The sequence below is a fragment of the Diabrotica undecimpunctata genome, chromosome 5, assembly GCF_040954645.1.
Source record: "Diabrotica undecimpunctata isolate CICGRU chromosome 5, icDiaUnde3, whole genome shotgun sequence".
Classification (NCBI taxonomy): domain Eukaryota; kingdom Metazoa; phylum Arthropoda; class Insecta; order Coleoptera; family Chrysomelidae; genus Diabrotica; species Diabrotica undecimpunctata.
In genome coordinates this window covers 52,330,020-52,351,314 of record NC_092807.1, presented here as the reverse complement: position 1 = coordinate 52,351,314, position 21,295 = coordinate 52,330,020, and the positions used below count along the sequence as shown (strand labels likewise).

Below are 21,295 nucleotides of genomic sequence, written 5' to 3'. Positions count from 1 at the left end.
TTTAAATTTTAAAACAGCTGCCCTAAAGTGTTTAGCTGAACTGCATCCAAACCACTCCCACAGATTTCCGAGCCAGGATATTCGACTTGTTCTGACACTTTTTTGCCACTATTTTTTTCTGAATGATAAGTAGTAGGATATCGTGGATCTTTCACCACACATTATTAACCCGTTATATTAGTTTTCTTTTTATCCCTATTTCTACTTTCCGTTCTATTTTCTTTCCTTATTCTTCCCAACAAACCATTAATGGTAACTTTGTCAACCATTGATATTCCTGTAAACCCACATTTCAAAGCAGTTAATTTTTCATATCGCGTCTATGAAGGACCAGAACAAGGGCGGAGAAGAGGGGCACATGCCCGGGCGGCAGATTTCAAGAGGCGGCAACATTTGAAAAGTTTACTAGACACCGTAATAAAGTACACTGAACACGTAATATTTAATTAAACGCGTATTTAGATTCAGAGACAACTTTTTGCTACATCAAATTTTTGTGATTTTCGTTATGGCGAAATTTCCTCGTGCTTTCTCTATTTTGCACTTATTTGTACAATTCAGTAATTATTTTTAATTATTGGTGCCCCTAGATAATTTATACATTTTCAGTCTTTCAACCTGTTTGCTACGAATGCTTAAAATTTCATTATTGGTGTCTCCACCAATCTGCCTAAACTTTTTTTTTATATTTAGCGATGATCTCTACTCCTGTTCTTTATAGCTATAAAGCAGTTAATGGGCCTTGGCTTCCCTTAAAATACCCCTTCAACGTTCCCTATTCAAGGCCAGTCTTCTCCAGGTCCACACTCCCAGTACATGTAGATCTGCTTCCACATCTAATGTTTTTTATTGTGTTTTGTGTCGACAATCACTCTTCCATGAGGTGTTTGTAACCTATAAGACGAAGCTCTGAAGACGGCATGTTACATGCCGAAAGTACTCAGCCGATTTTAATAATAAATTTTACACACTATCAAGTTTTTTGAGAACATACATCTGGTGCCATATATTTTAGAAGTATGCACAAGTCATACAGTCTTTTTCCAATTTTTCAGTAAGTGTTTAAGTCCCTGGGCCCCATGTTAAAACGCCTTCTGCATTTGCCTTTGAGGAGTTGGTGGTATTGTCATATATTTTGCTTTGGGGATGTTTGTTACAAGTCCTATAGTTTTTCAAGCTTCCTGTAGCTATGAGAATCCTTCTTTATCTGAAAATTGGGTCCTCCTTATAATGTATATGTCATTTACATGTGCAAGGAGTTGGAAGCTTTTATTTAATATTGTGCTTTTGGTGTTAATTCCGGAAGTTCTTGTGACTTTATGTCATAAGATGGCACCTTGTGACTTTTGTGATTTTGTCAAGTCTAGCGCCACTATTAATTACGATGGTAAGAGGCAGATTTCCACTTGACCGTATTTTGCTCTCTTCAGTTTTGCTTCTAAATGTTAGTTTTATAAGTTTACCAAATAATCTGGTATTCCATTGCTTTGTAAAGGATCTTAGTGTTTATGCTATCACATAAGCCGATTTTAAATCAACACAGATATGGTATGAGTCAATAGTTGTCTTAGTGTTGATATTTGATCTATTGTTGACTTTTCTGTCCGGAAACCAGATCGATTTTTTTCTATTATATTATCTGCATAGGGTTTTAGGTCAGAGCATATGATGTAAGGGAATATTTCTGTACCATCCGTGAATAAGTGGTTAAAACAAATTTTCGTAAAAACAAGATATCTCAATCTTGAAATAGTTCTCTTTCTCTTTAAAATGTCTATATTTTAAATATGTGCTAGTTACTGTTATGCTGTAAGGTAGCAGGTAGCACTCCTCTAAGTCATGTGCTTACACCCTATCCTGTCTTTTCCCAAACTATCCCCACCTCCATCTTTGACCTAAACTGGCCAACACGTCTTGGTAAGCGCGACAGGTTTTAAAATCACGCTAAACACCCTCTAAAATAGAATGAAAATGTCATTGTCTCAAAATGTATTACCCCAGGCGAGTCGGAAAAGAATCCAGAATCTCGCACTATACTGCTAGTCTTTCACACGGATTCTGGGAGGGATAAGATTCTGACAAGTACATATACCTAACTTAGAAAACCATTAAAACTAAAAGAAGCTAAAGGCGTTAGCGAGGTAAAACAACGAAGGGAAAGCCTGCAAAAACTGAAATCGGGTCACTTGTTTTATCAGGTCGGTAGTGAAACTAAAACAACGGGAGGCGTTGGCTTTTTCGTACACAGAAAACATGAAAACAGCATTATATCGGTAAAAAGTTTCTCTGCTAGAGTTGCTTCTTTAACATTAAAACTAAGTGAAAGATATAGTTTAAAAATCGTACAAGTATATGTCCGGACAAGTGGCCATGCGGACTATGATATAGAATAATTCTACAACGACATTACTTTAGCCGTAAAGAATACAAAAGCACACTTTACCATAATATTTGGTGCCTTTAACGCTAAAATAGGGAGAAAGGCGGATGAGATATAAACATCACTGGGAAAATTTGGGAAACAGGAACGAACGCAGTGAAACTTTACTTAGTTTCCTGCTGGAAAAAATCTATTTCAAATGAACAGCTTCGAAAAAAAAAAATTGGAGAGGGCCGTGGCAGAGCCCGAATGGAAAACTATGAAGGAGATCCATTTTATTATCACTGACAAGAGGCAAATCATCAAAGATGTTACAGTGCTGAAGCAGTTTTTAAAAGGTAGCCACTACAGAATGGTGAAAGCGTCGATAGAAATAGACCTTGGGAAAGAGAGATATAAGAATAATAATCAAATAATCTAATCGCATAATCAAAAAGAAGTCTATACCGGCATGTCTAATAGTATAAATGCATTCTAAGAAAACATCTACAGTATTATCGAAAGCAATAAGAAAACAGACCCAAATGCTATAGAGGACTCAAGTTATAGAGGAAAGCCAGAAGATACATTGCCAAAAGAAATCATAACGAAAGAGTAAGTCTCCAAACATAAGCATTAATGGAAGAGAGGAAAACGATACAAAGTAATTGAAGCAAAGAACATCATGAACTTAGAGAGATGAGGAAAAGAATGAATTGAAATGATTGAAAATAACAAGAGTATAAAAGTTCTAAGGAGAAAATTGACAAATGGCAAAAAAAATAATGAAATTAAAGGATAAAGATGGAAATATAATCACGAACAGAGAAGAGAGGTAGTAGAAGATTTCTATACAGAATTATACAGTAGTCAACAAAACCATGATGAACAACTAACAGAAAAGTTAGAAAATTCAAGATCGAAGGAACGGAATTGATGACTGATATATCAACAGACGAAATAAGGAATGCACTGAAGATAATGAAAAGAAATAGGGACAGACTTTTAGAGAATATAAAGAAATTGTTCAACTTATGTCTGCACCAAAGTGAAAAACCTACAAGATGGAACAGTGTACTTGCCATTTTATTACACAAAAAGAGCGATCCAACAGATCTCGAGAATTAGCGACCCATAACTCTGTTAAACTACGTCCACAAGTTATTCACAGAAGTAATAACAAATAGACTGGAAACAAAATTAGATTTTTATGCTTCCAGTCATGACTGACGGCGTTGAAACATTTTCCTTAACCCAGGTCACAGCAACCAAACTCAGAGTAGCCCAAAGAAGAATGGAACGCTCGCTAATTGGATTAACTCTCAGAAACAGGGTTAGAAACGAAGAAATAAGAATAACGACTGGCGTCACAGATCTCATAGCATGGCTGAAGTGGAACTAGGTGGGCCATGTGGCCGAATGAATGACGGGCGCAGACCCAAACAATTATAGTGTGGAGACCAGATGTGAGATCAGTGGAGAGCAGATAGAAAAAGCAGAAATAGACCACCTACACGATAGACCGATGACTTCAAAAGAATCTCTGGGAATTGGCTGCAGAAAACTCAAGACCGACAGAACTGAAAGAAATTATGGGAGGCTTATGTTCAACTTTTGACGCAGAAGATTGGATGATGATGATGAAGACTATCATGTTTGAAGCGGCTGCAAGGTTTACGGTTCTTATTCCATTATCATTACTCTCTTTATGTAGGCTATACGATTAAATTGTGGAACGGTAAATAAGCTCTCTTCCAATTTTCGCATTCATATAGCCGATGATGATTTTTATGTCATTTTTGTAAGCCTAATCAAGCTCTTTATAAAATTCTTAATTTTCTTGTTCTGTTTTCTTTTTAGTTGGAGCGTGGGCGTTGATAATGCTGTGGTTGGAGAATTTCCTCCTTATTCTTGTTTTGTACGAACTACGCCTCTGAATCTCACTTTGTATTTTAACTTCGTGGGACATCCGTAGACGGGGGACGTAGACGTGGGACGACTGTAGAGCAAACAATAAGGTTTTGCATAACGTCCAAAAATGTTTGGGTAAGTATGTATAGCGCAAATAAAGCTTCTCTTGTATTAACATAATCACGAAAGCCACATTAACTTTTTCTTTTGAAGCTGTCTTTTCTACTGCAGCCGTACTGCGATCGTACTGCAGCCAATTGGCTTACATATCTTCCAATAACTATCATACAAGTCCTCGAGACTGGCAGATATGCTATATATAAGCTTTTTTATTTACCTCTAGTATATGCAAGGCTCTTGTATCAAGAGGACATCGAAATTTCTCATAACAGTAAGTTGTGTCAAAGCTGCCTTACTACACTAAAGGATTGTATTGACACTGATTTGGGTCATTGGGAACATTGATGCCTATTTGGGGTAGAGATAAAGTCAGACCAGTTGATCCGCAGATGCTTATTCATACCTGTCTTATATATCCATAAGATGTTCCCTATTAGACATTGGCACATACCGTGTTGGAAACGAGAACTTCTCCGTACAGTCGCAGACTTTGTGTGACATGTTCAAATTAAGAAATGATAAGTTTAATATAAGAAGAACCTTGTTAGGATATTGTAAAAGTGGTAACCAAATAAACCCTTACAAAAAAACATCTAAACAAAATCGTAATTCATTTTTGTGTTAAAATATGGAATATGGTTTAAAAATATATTTGATATTCTACATCCAGATTGTACTATATTTATTCGAAATTTATGAAATACCTTGAGTTCTTTTCCTATATTATAAAAGAATATTATAAATAAATACCCGCAAGCAACCAAATTCCCAGAAGGAGCATAAGCACACGCCATCACCCATGTTGTTGGCATTGTCACTGCATGCTCCTTGTTAGTTGTGAAAGCATCCCAGATTATCATCTTACCGTCCTAGTAAAAATATTAAAATATGTAAACAAATAATTAAAAAAATATTTTAAAAATAAAAATATGATATGTATAGCATTTAGTAAACAATAATACATTTTGAAGATTATTTGTAAATGTTGTCACTTATATTGTTCGTATTGTAGTGTAATTTTGTCATGGATAGGTATTAGGAAGTGTGATATTTGAAGTTATAATGTATTGTTTTTTACTGAATTACCGACAAGGCTCGTAAATCAATAAATAAATAAAATGTATTTTTAAATAATATGATAGGTATGTTAATTGTAGCACATAAATAAAAATCGGGCTGAATGCCGAAAATCGATAATCTTTTTAGTGCTTAACAGTATGCTTTGTGCTAAGCCCAATGTTGTATAAAGTGGATGGTGGTGAATATAGTACACTCCTGATGGTAATGCAGCAGTGACAGGAGGTTACTATGTGCGCTGCTGTACCATCTTTGGATAATATCTGCCATATTTGCAGAAAAAACTTCAGGGATGCGGCAGTGACAGGAGGCTGCATAATCTTTGATAATGTCTGCCATAGTTGCAGAAAAAACTTCAGGATCAATAAAATCCCAGTCTCTCTTGGCTTTGTAAGTGTTGAATTTCAGATTTACAGCATGGATTTTGCATGAAAAGATCATCTGCTATGTGCTGAGTTCGTGTTGATGACAAAACTCTCTTGGGAAAACTAGTATCTTTGGGTTTTCATGTTAAATGGATTCAGAACTTATCGTCTGACCGAACTCAATGGGTGAAGATAGGTAGCTAGGTCAATATCTGGCATTATCAACAGCTAACCAGACCGGACCCCGGAATTCCGCCGGATCAGGACTTACGTATAAGGAAGTATTCCACTGTTAAGTTAGGGAAAAAAATTACAATAGGACTAGGAAAAAACCTTTTAAAGAAGCGGCATCTATTTCATTAAGATCAGATATTTGGACCTGTTCAAATACGAATAAAAGTTTTAATAGTGTGACAGGCCGCTTGTAGCATTTCGATTTACCTCGTATATGTTAAAACACCGAAAAATATTCCCAATCTTTTTGCGTCGCTGAGATTAATATTATAAAATTTTTAGTCTTGTTTATAAAACACAGATTGGTATTTCTTTTGATCTTGATTCCGCCTAATATTGCGGGTTAAATAAATATAAACATTTCCACTTAGGTTGGTGAGAAAATGTGTGCTGACAAGAGACCGATTTTGAGAGGATGAGGTCACTCTCAGATGACCCGCCGCCAAAGCAGTTGGTTTTATTGTTTGAGTCCGGATTTTTTTTTTAAATTCGTTATTCGTTTTGGTTATCGGAATTTCAAGTGTAGTATAGTAGCAGGAGGAGAAGCAGTTTCGATTCGGAAGAGAGATAAGCTATAAGCTCTCGGCGTGTAGTTCTTCAAAGCCGGCAATTTTTTTGAGTTGAGAGGTGAATTTGAGCTCAAGGTGCTATTTGGCAGTCTTGGTTGAGTTAGTTAATCACCGATTTGTTGTGCTGTGTCCTATATGAGGATTTTGTAAAGCAGCGTTTCAAACATTTTGAGAGGACCACATGGTTTTAAGCAGGAATTGAGCGGCCGAGTTTTGAAGAGTGCATTTTGTTGTCATCCAGGATAATCCGAAGCATGATTCAGTATTTGACCTACCCAAGATTTGTCCATTTTGTGTTTCCATAGGTCACCGCAGACCATTTGCAGTTTGTATGGGACAGTGTTTTTGATTTGTATCCAATCACAAGTACTTTCTTAAAGGAAATACACCAGCCAGTGATACAAGGCAATAAAAAAATTGCTACAAATAGCGCCACTGTGAGGTTTGTTGATAAATTTTGTTAATATTATTTGTAATAACTGTTAATGTGAAATAATAATAAATATGTAATGTTTCTCTTTAAACCAGGAGTTTAAAATTATTTCCTTTAAAACGATTTTCACATTTTAAATTTTTTTAGGAAAGAAAAGCTTTTCTTTCTATCCAACAAGAGGATTATTTTAAAAATCGTTTAACAGCAATAGTTTAGAATCCTTGTTGTGTTTGTTGCCCAGGAAATCTCTGTAAGTATTTTTTTATTTCTTTCTTTGCAGCTACCCCTTACAGTCCTTTCTTTATTTACTTATTCACGGCCCCAGCTCTCAGCACAAAACAAAAGTAGCCCTTCGTGATGTACCGATAAAACGTGAAAAGGTTATCATCCAGTACCTCCCAATTTATAATCTTGGAAAACACCGTTGCTTGCTATGGTAATATCTATATGATTTTCGATGTACCTCTCACAAAAGTTGGTTTAACACTACGAGGTCCGCCACAGAGATCCATTCGTTCCAAAGTTCGCCCCTACCGTTTACAAAATCTTTTTGTAATCTCTATCCTTTTTGGAGACTATCATACCATAAGTAGGACGCTCTTTTCTTTGTGTCGTCATGTAGACTAGTACCTCCATTTCCGTCTCCTGGAAAAAGGCCTCACACATCTTCCTGAAGTCTCTTATGATAAGCCGACACAAGCTGACGTGATGTAAAGCCACTTTACCTCCCAGACCCCTCTCTTCTTTTACCATCAGAAGGTTTTCCCAAAGATTTTTCCGGTCCCCTGTTAGTTTGATTTTTTAAGATCTTTCTAATCTGAGTCTCTTTATTTCTTATCGTTGTTGATAGCTCTAGCACCTCGTATCTAGACCTAACAGTTCCTGGTATCTGTCCTTGTACAATCTTTGGATACTGTTCTGCATGGACACATCCCTTGGCTCAACGAAGACCCTTTCATAGTCTTGTTGTGTGTTTCAATCAGGTTTCCGATAACTACCTTTGTTCTAGTGAAAACTTTTTCCTCCCACTGGTGGCCCACTAAGGCCTCCCAGTCTACAAAGGTCTTGATTTTTTCTATATTTGTGATGTTTACTTTTGGGCCTCCATGCCACGGATCAGTCTGGGTGTCTGCACCCACCATCATCTTTTCAGCTTGCTCGTATCTGTTTCTTTAGCCAGTCTATTAGTAGGTCTTTCTTAAATGGTTGAGAGGTTTTTTCCAGTTTTGCCACTACCACTTTTATGCCTTTGTGTATATTGGGGATATCCACCAACAATCTGGTAGGATTTTGTACTATTTTTTGGTATATCTCAAATTCTTCCATAATAGAAAAGTATTCACAAGACTCTTTTTTTATATAAAAAATTTAAAAATTTAGAAATTTCTTTACAAAAGGTATAATAACAAAAAAAACCTATCGAGCTACATCACAGAATGTTTTTGGAATAACTATTTCATCATCAGTACTATCTGGATAAACATGTTTAGAGCCACTAAATACATGGGTAAAAACCCATTAAATGTTATATTATTTACTTTGAGTTAGATTTACTTAGATTTTTTTTATTTAGTGGCTCTAAACATGTACCTCCAGATAACACTGATGATGGAATAGTTATTCTGAAAACGTTCTGTGATGTAGCCTGATAGGGTTTTTTATTATTATAACTTTAGGATGGGCAGTCCTCAGCCCGCCCCGCTGCACTCAGCTTAGCAAGAATTAGCGGTCACGACAGGGTACGAGCGTGACTACTTCTCTGTTTAGTCGCCTTCTATGACAAGCAGGAGAAACTGTGGGGATATTCTTCTTGAGTGACCCGTGCCATACACAGGCGAGATTTTAGAAATGTGGGAAAAACACAAACAAATCTGCAACACAGACTCGGTATGTATGTATCAATGCAGACAAACATAAATTTTGACTGTTGACTGAAATTCAGATGAATGGAGAAGGTGTCATGATGTTAATACCAATGTCATTTTGAAAAATGAGCACCACGCAATAAAGTGAAATCCAACAAATACAAAATCTAAACTAAATGGAAATGTAAGAAACATTACTCTATATTTTATCCCAACCAGTGGTTCACCAGGTAAAATCAATCAATGTTGAGAACAAATTATATAAATCTGATTATAATACTCAACTACAAACTATCATCTATCTTTTGCCATTGATAATGTTTCCACTACTGTGAATTTCATTATTATCAGCATTGCCAAGAAAAGAAAAAATAATTGTGGAATTATAAGTAATAATTATTACAGTCAGAAATTAATAAAAGGGTCAAATATATTTTAATTATTTATTATAAATTTTTCAGTTGGATAGATGTTAAATCAACAACAATGCTCAATTGACAATATCACAATGGTGAATCATAATGCAGACCTGCATTGGAATTTAACAAAGTTCTGTTAATATATACGCTGTTGGAATAAAACATGGAACAGTTTCTTATTATTATTTGATATTCATAGCTGGTAAGAATTAAATACTGTTAAAACAATAACCTGTGAAGAAGACACTATATGCCTCTTATCTGGAGACCAGTCTGAACACAAAACTTTTGCTTGATGTCCTTTTAATGTTCGTCTGGGTTTAATATTCATATAATTAATAATATCTAATCGTTCCGCAATTTGGGATACTGTAAGATAAAGAGAAATTGAATTGAAATAATAATGTATTAAAAACATTTTAACTTACATGTAACATCGTTTAATTTTTGTCGTTCATCTTCTAATTTCTTTTTAAGGATCTCAGTTTCTTTAGTTAATGATTCAATTGTTTCCACATTGGCATCTTTTTGTTCATTTTCCATTTTTTTAATATTTCAAAACTTGGAAGAGATATTCAAAAATCAATATTTACCTTTGATGACAGTATTTGACATTGACAATCAGTAAGTACAAGTTGGTACAAGCAAGTACAAGCACAAGTACGTCTAAAATCAAGGATACAATATCTCATAGACAGCGTCATACAGTTTGAAATTTCATTAGCGGATTTTCCGTTTTCGAGTTATGAAAAAATTAAAAAGTAAGTTTTCGGTGCAGCGCTAAAATTATATATCAATTTTCTGTGTATCAAAATCTGTAAATCGAATAAATAACCATATCATTTAATTTCTCCCCGTTTGGGGACTATGAATAAATTATTTTTAATTAGAAATAATGAAATTTGAAAATTTTCCGAAAAAAAGGATTTTACTTATGGGTTTAAACTGACCCTTATGAAATATATGAGAACTCTTATGAGAAAAAGTATTTTCTACCTACCTTTATCCAAAGTATACATTTCCTGCCCTCGTTGTAAGGAGCAAAGTCGTACTTTTTCTCCCTAGAGAGACAAGGTACTTTCACTCCCTAGGGAGTAAAAGTAAGTGACTTCGTGTGGCACAGAATAATAAACAATCAGAATGCCCACTCTGCTTGTCAAGATAAGTACGCGCATCTCGTTCGCGCAGACGGAATCAACCATGTTTTAAACGGAACCTACTGTTCGATGAAATTTTATCTGGTGTGCATAGAAAAATTAACCAGGATTAATTTATTTACGGTAACGATAGACATACTATGCACTATTTTATTCGTACTTTTAGTTGAAGAATAGATTAAATTATTTCAAATTTACCAAATTATTAATCTTTAAAATTTTAAATTACAGTGTACACCATAGATATAATAAAACAGCCCTATTCTGTAATTACAAATCGAATAGAAATAAGTCAAATCGAATAGAGGTCAGCAAGTCGAAACGGAATTATAGGAATCGGTATTTTGTAACTCATCTCGACTTCTACTATCGGAATGTTGTGTAGAAATCATCGAGTTAGAATCTATGGAGAAGCTATGAGCATATTAACGTGTGTATTAAAAACGGCGTAGGTAGGCGTGGCTAACTGTGAAACCAATATGGCGGTGGGATCATGGCCGGACTCAATAATATTAAAACTACTATAAAAATATGAGTAGTTATTCAGGAGATTTAATCATAATCTACAAAGTGCAATACATTTTTAATAAACTATGATTTATTTATCCCGCGGTAAACACAAAAAACACGATATATTATACATAAAGATAAATTAATACAGTCAAATACTCTTAATTTATTCTCTGAAGTACGGGCCATTCCTTTGTTTACATATTTGTATACTAACCTGTAGAACGTTATTCCTGAAGATTTTTTATTAATATTGCTTCTGCCACTGCAACTACGTTGAGAACAAGAAACCATTATTATACACTATCACAATATATTACAGTTTCTATAAAAGTATTATAAAACTAAAAATATTCGAAAAATAACAAAAGTAAATAAACATATACGATCTGTCAAAAGTGGCAAAACAATATGGCCGAAGTGAGGTCGTTTTTAGTCACGTGATGCCCTCTCCATAGATTCTAACTCGATGGTAGAAATTGATGTCGACTAGACAAGCTCTGTCGAGATAAAGTTTTGACATGGAAATTGGTCTTGACGTTTGTTTTGACATTTATTTGTTGACTTTTTTAGTCTGACATTTTTTAGTCTGTGGTGTTATTTATTTAGATAAAGTTTACTAAATAATTTAACTGCTCAGCAGATGTCTTTTTCTTTGGTGTTTCGCTTGCCATTTTGTATTTTTGTAACGAACTTTTTAAACTTAACCAAAACAAATCAAAACTACTTGACAAGCTTGAAATATAATCTTCTTTTTTGATTAATTTTTCGCGCACACTAGCCTTTCCAGTAAGATAACATCACAGAACACTTATTTCTCTTTTTAGTGCGGGGTTGCCACCACCTTCTGAGCGCGTCAAGTAGAAGTTGGCGTTTTACATTTACACCGATTACGACGTGAGTTACAGAATTCCAATCCAAACACAAAAACGACGCGATATATATCCAACATTCCGATTTCAGGTAATTACGATTCGACTTGGTCATTTCTATTCGATTTATTAAAAGTTACAGAATAGATCTGATAATAAATAACTACTGCACTGGTGTACACGATGTGTGTCTGACATCGGTATCTGATCTACTGTTACTCTGTCATGTCAAAGTCAAACTTCAATCATATTATTTGTTATCAGTTATCATTAATATTAATTGTTGGCTTTTTATAAATTGTAAGTGTTAAGGCAGCCAGAAGAATTAAATAATGATAGAAGCAGTTAAAAAATTTATTAACTATTGGTACTTCAGATACCTTTTAGTTACCGAACTTTATATGGTTGAAAAATGGGAAAGAACCATGTTTCGTATCCTTTTAAAAATAATTTATATTAAAGTAAGTTCTTATCAGTACCAAGAGAATATAAAAGTTTGCTGCTTGTTAATGTAAAGGCCCGTCCTCACTTAATAACATGTTACCGAAACTTGTTGGCAACATGTTTTTAATATGTTGATAACTTTTGTGTTGGAACGTCCTCATTGGGATATTGGGATTGCAATTATGAAATTGCAAGCAGTAACATTTTAATACCTCAGTCCATTTGAACATGTCCGACAAAAATGATGTACTTCTCGCGGTTGCCGTTTGTGTAGTTTTAGCGTGCAAAGTTTTGAATTATTTCAATTTTTGAGAAAAGAAATTTTAAAACAACCATAAACATATAATTACATTAAATATTGTAAGTTCTTATCATAATTTGAACCTTCAAGAGTGGGACGCTGCCTGTTCTTAACTTTTTAAAAACATCAAACTTTTAAATACAGATAACGTCACATTTAAATGTCATTAATTCCGACTCCTGAATGAGATTTATTTTCTTAACTTCTTTCTAAATTTATCGTATTACTCCTTTAATATTTTTCTCCTGCACCTTAATCTACTACTACTGTATAACTCTTAATTTTCCGATTTTATAACCTTTGTCAAGGCAATCCCACAACATGCTCTTGTCCTTAAATAAATCAATTCAATGCATAGTCTCTTCTTTTGAGCACTCCATTTTTCCACAAAACTCAAAAAATATCAAAGCAAATCACACAAAATATGTCCTGCATTCACTTGCTTCTGGCCTAAATTGCAACTGAAGAATAGATTCAAAAACATTATGCAGTACCAACATGTGGCACCAACATGTTGACAACATTTTTTTATCTTTACCACTTACTGACTGCTAACAAATAACTTGCTGAAATAACACTTATATGTTAATTTTTAGTAGAATTTCGGTAACATGTTGAATAACATTGTGGATAACATGTTATGTTACTAAGTGAGGACCCACCTTAATGATAATGAATAGACCAACTTTTAAAGTTAAATACAAAATTTGTTGGTGAATTTCTATCTAGTTAAAGATTTAATCAAAACTAATGTACTGAGTCTGAAAGCATATTTTATTTTTTCCTGAAATGAGTATCTAATGTGTTGGCATCATTTTTATGATTTGGTGAAATCATAAAAAGGATGTCAAAACATTAGAACTTCGTTTGACTAACACCAGGTCTCTTTATTTTCAAGCTTTTTTTCTAAGGTTTGTCCAAGTATTTCAAATGCAGTACCTCTAATAATAATAGCCATATTTGTTTCTTCAATGTTTTGGTTTCATTTCATAACTTAGTTCAATGTCCACCATAAGCAACTTAATGAAATAGTTACTTTTTTAATTTACTGGTATTATTTTTGTCACAATGAATTTTATAAGATGGTTAAAAGTGATCCTCACACCAAATTTTTGTATTATTAGTGTGGTTATCCTTAAACTTTGTCATTGCTCTTATTATGATTAAATGATAGTAGTTAGTAGTTATGACCTATGTATTTTGTTTTTAATTTCTGCTTTTGTGTTATTTGTGGGTTTTTTATTTTCTTACAATTATTTGAAAACTATTGTTCTAATGCTATTTTACTGTGTTATTTTAATGTTATTTACTTTCTATAATAGGAGTTAACCACAATTTTGGTTGATAGTGGGTTTATTTTGATAATTTCAGTTCCACTTAATAAATTATTCTCAAAGTTTATATTGTTTAAGCCTTAACGTATCCCTAATAATCCCTCATTATTCTGTTACAATAATTATTAAGAAAACACGAAAATATATTCTCTTATTGTTGATATATTTTAATTCAAATAAAACTAGTTTTTGTCTCGTCCGCTTTCCGTTGACTCCCGCTAAAACAGATTGTGTATTTTAATATTCAAAACACTTTGATATTAATGTACTGCAATTCTCCCCTCCTCAATATAAAAAACTCATTTTTACGACCACAACTGCCAACCGCCTCGCTAATTCGTTACAAAAGACAAGCTTTTTATATACCTAGAGCTGGGTCAACAATATCTATTCGGTTTTCATTTAGTCTTATTGTTTTTATGCAGTTTCTGCGTAATGTATAAAAAAAGTGGTTTTTAGAACCCACTGTTTGGGACATGTAAAGTTCGTTAAAAACGTTAAAGTTCGTTATAATTGTTGAAAGATTGGTGGTTGTTTTTCCCTATAAAAGGTTGAATCAAAGCGACATTCAGAGACTTCGTTCCCGGTGCTCCCACTGAACAGTAGTTACTCAAGACTTCTTTCTCGGCTTTTACTCTTATCAGACTTTGTATCCAGTCTTTGTACTGAACACTAGTTAAATACCAGACTCCTCCCTTAGACTTCGTACTCGATCCTCAAGTAGGATAGTTCTTACACACGCTTTATGTAAACCTTACCTTCATACACATAGCAGAAAATAAAATAGTTAGTGTTAGTTAAACACTTTTGTAAACTACAATCTTTGTAACTATAGTGCAACGTAAAATAAAGTGCCATTAAATATAACAAGCATTAATACTACCAGTTCAACTTGGAAAATTGTTTTGACAAAGGATTATTTACTCCTAGTCTACATACTAAGCCAGTTCCAACGTCTGGCCCGCTTCTTGTGTTGTAGAAAGGAGACAATCAACAACAGTATTTTGATATGGATTTGTTATTGTGGAAATTGAAATATCAAAATAAACATATCTATACCTCAGTTCCATAAGGAAGTAAGTCAAAATTTCATGAGTTTGTTAAAAATCAGATTTAAATGATAAAAAATTTTCTTCTTTTTCTTTACCATACTATTGTAATTATTATATATAATAGATTTATGCATTAAAAACACATATTTACTTACTAAACTAAAATTCTGTTTTGATTAATAATAATCTTAATTATTTTTATATTAACACACTTATATTTGCTGCTTTTACTACTGAGTATTATTTTGTGTTGTTGTTTTATGAATCTTGTAATATGGTAAGGTATTACAGATGTTTTGATTTCATTTTTTTAGATAGTAAGGAACTGACTAGTTGGATATGAATTTATTTAAATAAACTAGGTAAAATTTATTTAAACTTCATTCAAAATCCATATTCTCGATGTGTGCACCTGTTGATGCAAGGTTATTGAAAAAAGCCCACTGGTTTTGCAGTAGTAGTAAATATCTTTGGACATGTGAATGTTTTTTTAGTTGGGAAATAATGGGAAGACCATACTCCTCCTAAACGGCTTTACTGATTTTTAGAAATTTTACATGTATATTCGTTGGGTATGATAATCGGTCGTAATCTCTTTTTCATACCCCTAAGTGGTAAGGGTGATCCATCCGAAACATTTTTAAAATTTTTTGAACAAATTTTTTTTATTTTTTTATGACGTGGCATTCAAAAATACATAGAGCCCTTAATTTTCACTCTTCTATCAACAACCCTACTTTTTAAAAGCCATATTAGTGTCACATAATTAGTTGCCATAATCCTCCGAAACGGCTTGACTGATTGTTATGAACTTTTATATTTATATTCGGAAGGTCTAAGAATCGGCGTAATATATTTTTCATAAAGTAATTACTCTTTTAACGGGAATAAGCCACAATTGAAGGTTAAAGTAAGTTTATTGACGTTTTTCAATTTCCACTTCGGAAATCGTTCTCAAAATACAAACATTAATAATTCCGCGTTAGTTTTGATAGAAACCATTATTTTGACGTTTCGGCAAGGTCTTGCTATTGTCCAGTCAGGTAGTAGCGCTTCTCGCTGATGCTTGAAGTTAACTGACTCTTCTGGTCGATGCGTTTACTTTTTATAGCCGCAAGGCTTCTTGTGATTGGTCCTGTCCGTGTGTAGGTAGGAGGAGTCCTACTAGTCGGTGTTGTGGTCTGATGTATTTTTGACTTTTTCTTTATTACCGTTTTCCATGTTGTTGGAATCCTTTGAGCATCATCTCTTTGGTTTAGGCTATTGGGATTTTTTTCTATTTCTATTGATTCTCTGATTTCGCGTTTTCTTTTAATTTCAATATTAGCTAGCATCGTAGTTTGGTTCAGGTTTATTGTATGTTCTGTGTTTGAGACATGTTGGGCAAGGGACGAAGATTTTTCTCTCCTTTCGATGGCATTTCGATGTTCTTCTCGTCTAACATTGATCCTTGGATTGGTCTGTCCGATGTACGATTTATCACAGTCCCCACATGGAATCTCGTATACTCCTTGAGTTTCTAACAATGTTTTTTGTTTTGGCAGATGCTAAAATGGTTGAGATTTTTCTGTCGGTATTAAATATCGTTTCTATTTTGTGTTTTCTTAGCACTCTCTTAGATTTGAAGTTTTGCACAGTCATACAGGTGGAAGGTCCACATTTTTTAAGATACCCAACTGAAATTTAAATTTTAAACGCCGCCTACTGCGAATCTACAAACAGGGTAAATTTTCAATATTCTGCTTCGCGTTAAAGACATCGGAAAAAATTATAAGCAAAAGTTGTTCCAAATATTCCGAAACAAAGTTCGCAGTTTTTCATTATTTTTGTCAATACCTACACAAAATTGTATATATATTGATTGGAATCTATTCAACCCAAACGAAAGACAACCTACCATCGAAGAGGTTGCACAAGCCATTAAAATGCTTAAAAATAATAAAGCGCCAGGAACTAATCAAATTTGTAGTGAGCTCTACAAGAATGGTGGCGATGCCCTGCTACAAGCACTGCATAAACTTTTACTTCTTGTCTGGCAAAATGAGACCATGCCCTGTGAAAGGTCTCCAGGCGTGATAGGCCCGTTACATAAAAAAGGCGATCAGCTCCAGTGTGACAACTGACATTTACAAAAGTATAACCCTGTTAACAAGCGCTTACAAAATACTAGAAAAAATTCTCTATGAAAGTTTACACAGTTGCAAATCAACAATTAACCAGATTCATTCAATAAGACAGCTTTCGACATCCCCTTCGAGCCTCCAGACACTAATCAATGCACTGGGTCATTTATACCGTCGATGGTGACGTGGCTTGGGTGGAGGTTGTCGTGGGGGCCAGCGTGAGGATTGGAGCGGGACTTGGCGCGAACATTGCTGACAGTAGGATTTTGATTGACGGGTGGAGCGGACAGTATTTTCTTTATGAGAGGTCTCTAAGTGGCAAGTAACCATATGCCGTCGTCTCTTTTATTTAGACAATTTGGAATGTTTAATAAGAAATAGAATGTTCATAGATTCTATTTTTTATTCTACGATATGTTTGGCCTATATAAGGATAAACGACGCGGTTTAACCCGGAAGACTGTTGAATTTAATATTAAATCCTATAATAGTATTAATCTTAGCTCTAGGTGTACTAACTGCGGAAACCTTTCGGAACATATATATATATATATATATATATATATATATATATATATATATATATATATATATATATACATTTACTATGTCATCTTTTATATTTTAGAGAACTGATGAAGCTTTAGAAGTATAAAGCGAAACGTCTTCGATAAACTTATGAAGTAGTTGACTTCTTTTTTTATTTGCCAACCTGAATGACCGATTAAACCTCTGAATTCACTAGTTGAATACTTTAGAAATATATATATATATATATATATATATATATATATATATATATATATATATATATATATATATATATATAGTTTTACATATGGTTCAGACTTCCGAACTTGAATGAAATGAAAACATGAATTTTATGTTTTTTTTTGACAAATTGCGTATATGACTGAAAGTTGAGTGCTTGAGGTTATTTTAATTTATAGGTCTTCCTTCCTTAACTTCACTTAGATATTGTAATGCTGGCTATTTTGTCCGTCCTTTGTTTATTTAATGTTACAGTGATTCTAGGATTGGTTAAAATCATTACCAACACAGGACCTTACGGAGATTTATTAAAAGTAGAAGATAATTTAATACTAAAAGCAGTACCAAATGTATAACATATATTTTGATTACTTATATAATTTGACACCATGCTACATTAAAAATATTTAGGGGAATATTAGAACTAAAGTTTTATTTGTATAGTTTTACCTTATGTACATTACTAGATATATATTTAAATTCTAATACAAAAACCTACGGCATAATAAACTTAACTAAAAATGAAATATTTTATTTTTAGGCAATAGTGCCCTATCATGTGTTAAAGGTACCTAAACATAGGTACAGTTTTTCAAGGATTTGGTGAAAAAAGAAATATTTTTCCAGAAACTTACAATATATTACAATTGTAAAACAATGTGTATAACAACATACATACAATGTATGTATTGTTGTGGAAAACAACAATTTGGTCCGACTCCGTAGACAACCACAGTAACTTTCTATTAAATTAAAAACAACTACGTTATATCTAACGATATCATTTGCCAGATGGCACCAGTTTTTCTTTCATTATTGTCAATAAAATTATTCGCAGTTTTTCTATTACAAAAAATTCATTTCTTTGCTATCTGTGAACGAGTAGTCATCTTTGTAAAACATGTGTAATTAATCCGGTGTAATTAACGTAAAATCTGTGTTTAATTAGCAGTGGATATTTAAATTCAATGCTTCCAACTTTTATTCATCCATGTAACCTGTGTGTGATCGCCATTATCCTGGAAATTGTGTCAAATCGAAATCGAGTGCAGTGTGATCACATATTTAATAATCCACGTTAATTTTCATCATCTCAGCAGAAAAGCTGTTAAAAAATATAAATACTACGCCAATCTTACGTTATACGGAAAACCAATAACATTAATCCTCATATTCAATTTTTAGCAATGCACTTTGACAACAAACTAATTAGCCCAGTCTGGTTATGCAAAAATCATCGATTTCACGGCAAAATTTTTCGCAGATATCTGAAGCTTTTAAAACATAGGTGGGAGTTACTAGATGACGAATGGATGAAAAGATACTCCTACTTTTACCTTGCGTTTTTTTAAACAATAATTTATGGTCACAATTTGATTTTTTGTCTATAAGTTTTTTCCCTTATATTTTAAATAAACAATATTTATATCATTTTTTTATCTCAAGAATATCTTTATTTTCCCGTTTTTTCAATTAAAATTGATAAATAATTTATGGAGATATTTGCAAAAAAGCAGTTTTTTGGCACTAATTTATAAATTTAATTAACTTTTTTATTATCAAAATAAAATGTTATTAATACATTGAAACATCGAGGAATTACTGTCCTTTAAATTTGTGCGAAATTTCCCTCCGATCGGTCAAATAGTTTAAAAGTTATTTAATTTGTTTATTCCTGAGGCTAATTATTTAAACTATTGAGCTTGCCCTATGCATGATGCTAAACACATTTAGCAAATTTGATAGGATTCTTTAAGACTTAGACTATATCAGAAGTTTAATGCATATTGCGTTTTCATCGAAATTATTTTCAAAATAAACGTTTGAAAAAGGGGTATGTTTTTTACTTATAAACAATTGTAATAACTTCTATATTTTTCAAGCTACAGACTTGTACGTACAACCATTGGACAGCTGGTAAAAAAACTCACATTTGAAAAAAAAAAAAAATAAACCTAAGACCAATAGGGACGAAGTTAGCGACTATTTTTTTTTTAAATCATATCTCCATTGTTTATAAACATTATGAGGAGAGCTTTGTAACTGGCTCCCTACATAACTACTCCCTAAAAAACTACCTGAAATTTAATTTATAAAATATATAAGTAGTATTACATCATTGATATAAAATGAAAAAATATATGTTGATTTTCCGGGATTTTCTGAGATTTATGGGGGGTGAAAATTATGTCATCATTATTAATGCTGCGACAGACTATTCCAGCCAAATTTAAAAAAAGTAAGTATATACGGTGAATTTCAAATCGACTCAATTTTTCCGAGGTTTCCCATATTTTCCGGCCAGTGGAAACTATGTAGTTATTCATATTTCGACGAGCTACCCCAGAATAAAAAAAGAGGCTTCCAGCTGCAATGGAGGCCGAGATAATGTAAATTTTTTCTACGTGTTTCAATTTGAAGTTCTGATGTCGAAAACAAAAACGGAGCTGAAACAGTTATCCTCTTAACTTCCCTATGTTGATCTTTCGAAAGTAACTTCGTTTCGAAGGGCTCTAAGTTTTTAGTAAAGCTGTAGCTTGAAAAATATAGAAGTTATTACAACTGTTTATAAGTAAAAAACATATCCCTTTTTCAAACGTTTATTTTATAAATAATTTCGATGAAAACGCAATATGCAATTAACTTCTGAGATAGTCTAAGTCTTAAAGAATCCTATGAAATTTACTAAATGTGTCTACCGTCATGCATAGGGCAAGCTCAATAGTTTAAATAATTAGCCTCAGGGATAAACAAATTAAATAACTTTTAAACTATTTGACTGATTGTGGGAAATTTCGCACAAATTTAAAGGACAGTACTTCCTCGATGTTTAAATGTATTAATAACATTTTATTTTGTTAATAAAAAAATTAATTAAATTTATAAATTAGTGCAAAAAACTGCTTTTTTGCAGATATCTTCGTAAATTATTTATCAATTTTAATTGAAAAAACGGGAAAATAAAGATATTCTTGATATAAAAAAAATGATATAAATATTGTTTATTTAAAATATAAGGGAAAAAACTTATAGACAAAAAATCAAATTGTGACCATAAATTATTGTTTAAAAAAACGCAAGGTAAAAGTAGGAATATCTTTTCATTTATTCGTCATCTAGTAAGCCCAACATATGTCTTAAAAGCTTCAGATATCTGCGAAACATTTTTCGACCTTTTTTTTTTTAACCAGACTGGGCTACATATGGCGAGAACATATAAAGCAATTACAATTAACTTGCTATAAGAGAAGAAATATTTTAAAATCATTATCAAACAGGAAATGGGGTTCCGACCAAAATACAATATTATTAGTATTGTACCGTTTTTAAATAAAACGAGCAATTCTTAATTTATATAAATTAAGATAATATTTATTTA

At 33.0% G+C, this 21,295-nt stretch overlaps 2 protein-coding genes across 3 annotated transcripts in view; one reads left to right on the top strand and one right to left on the bottom strand.

Annotated features, from left to right (window-relative positions):
* LOC140441318 (guanine nucleotide-binding protein subunit beta-5-like) overlaps positions 1 to 11,411 on the bottom strand; it is a 56,296-nt gene extending 44,885 nt beyond the window's left edge. Inside the window, exons 1-4 of one of the 2 annotated variants that reach the window (XM_072531965.1) lie at positions 11,237 to 11,411; positions 9,781 to 9,913; positions 9,585 to 9,721; positions 5,141 to 5,259 (exon numbers count right to left, since the gene is read on the bottom strand). In XM_072531965.1, the coding sequence (XP_072388066.1) occupies positions 5,141 to 5,259; positions 9,585 to 9,721; positions 9,781 to 9,895 (371 nt within the window). In that variant the 5' untranslated portion in view covers positions 9,896 to 9,913; positions 11,237 to 11,411. Of the gene's footprint in view, positions 1 to 5,140; positions 5,260 to 9,584; positions 9,722 to 9,780; positions 10,025 to 11,236 lie in introns of those variants that run through there. The other variant, XM_072531964.1, reaches the window with a different exon arrangement.
* The window catches only part of LOC140441317 (uncharacterized), a 438,896-nt gene continuing 421,829 nt past the window's right edge, over positions 4,229 to 21,295 (top strand). Inside the window, exon 1 of the mRNA XM_072531963.1 lies at positions 4,229 to 4,405. The gene's annotated coding sequence lies outside the window, so the exon portion shown is untranslated. The remainder of the gene's footprint in view (positions 4,406 to 21,295) is intronic.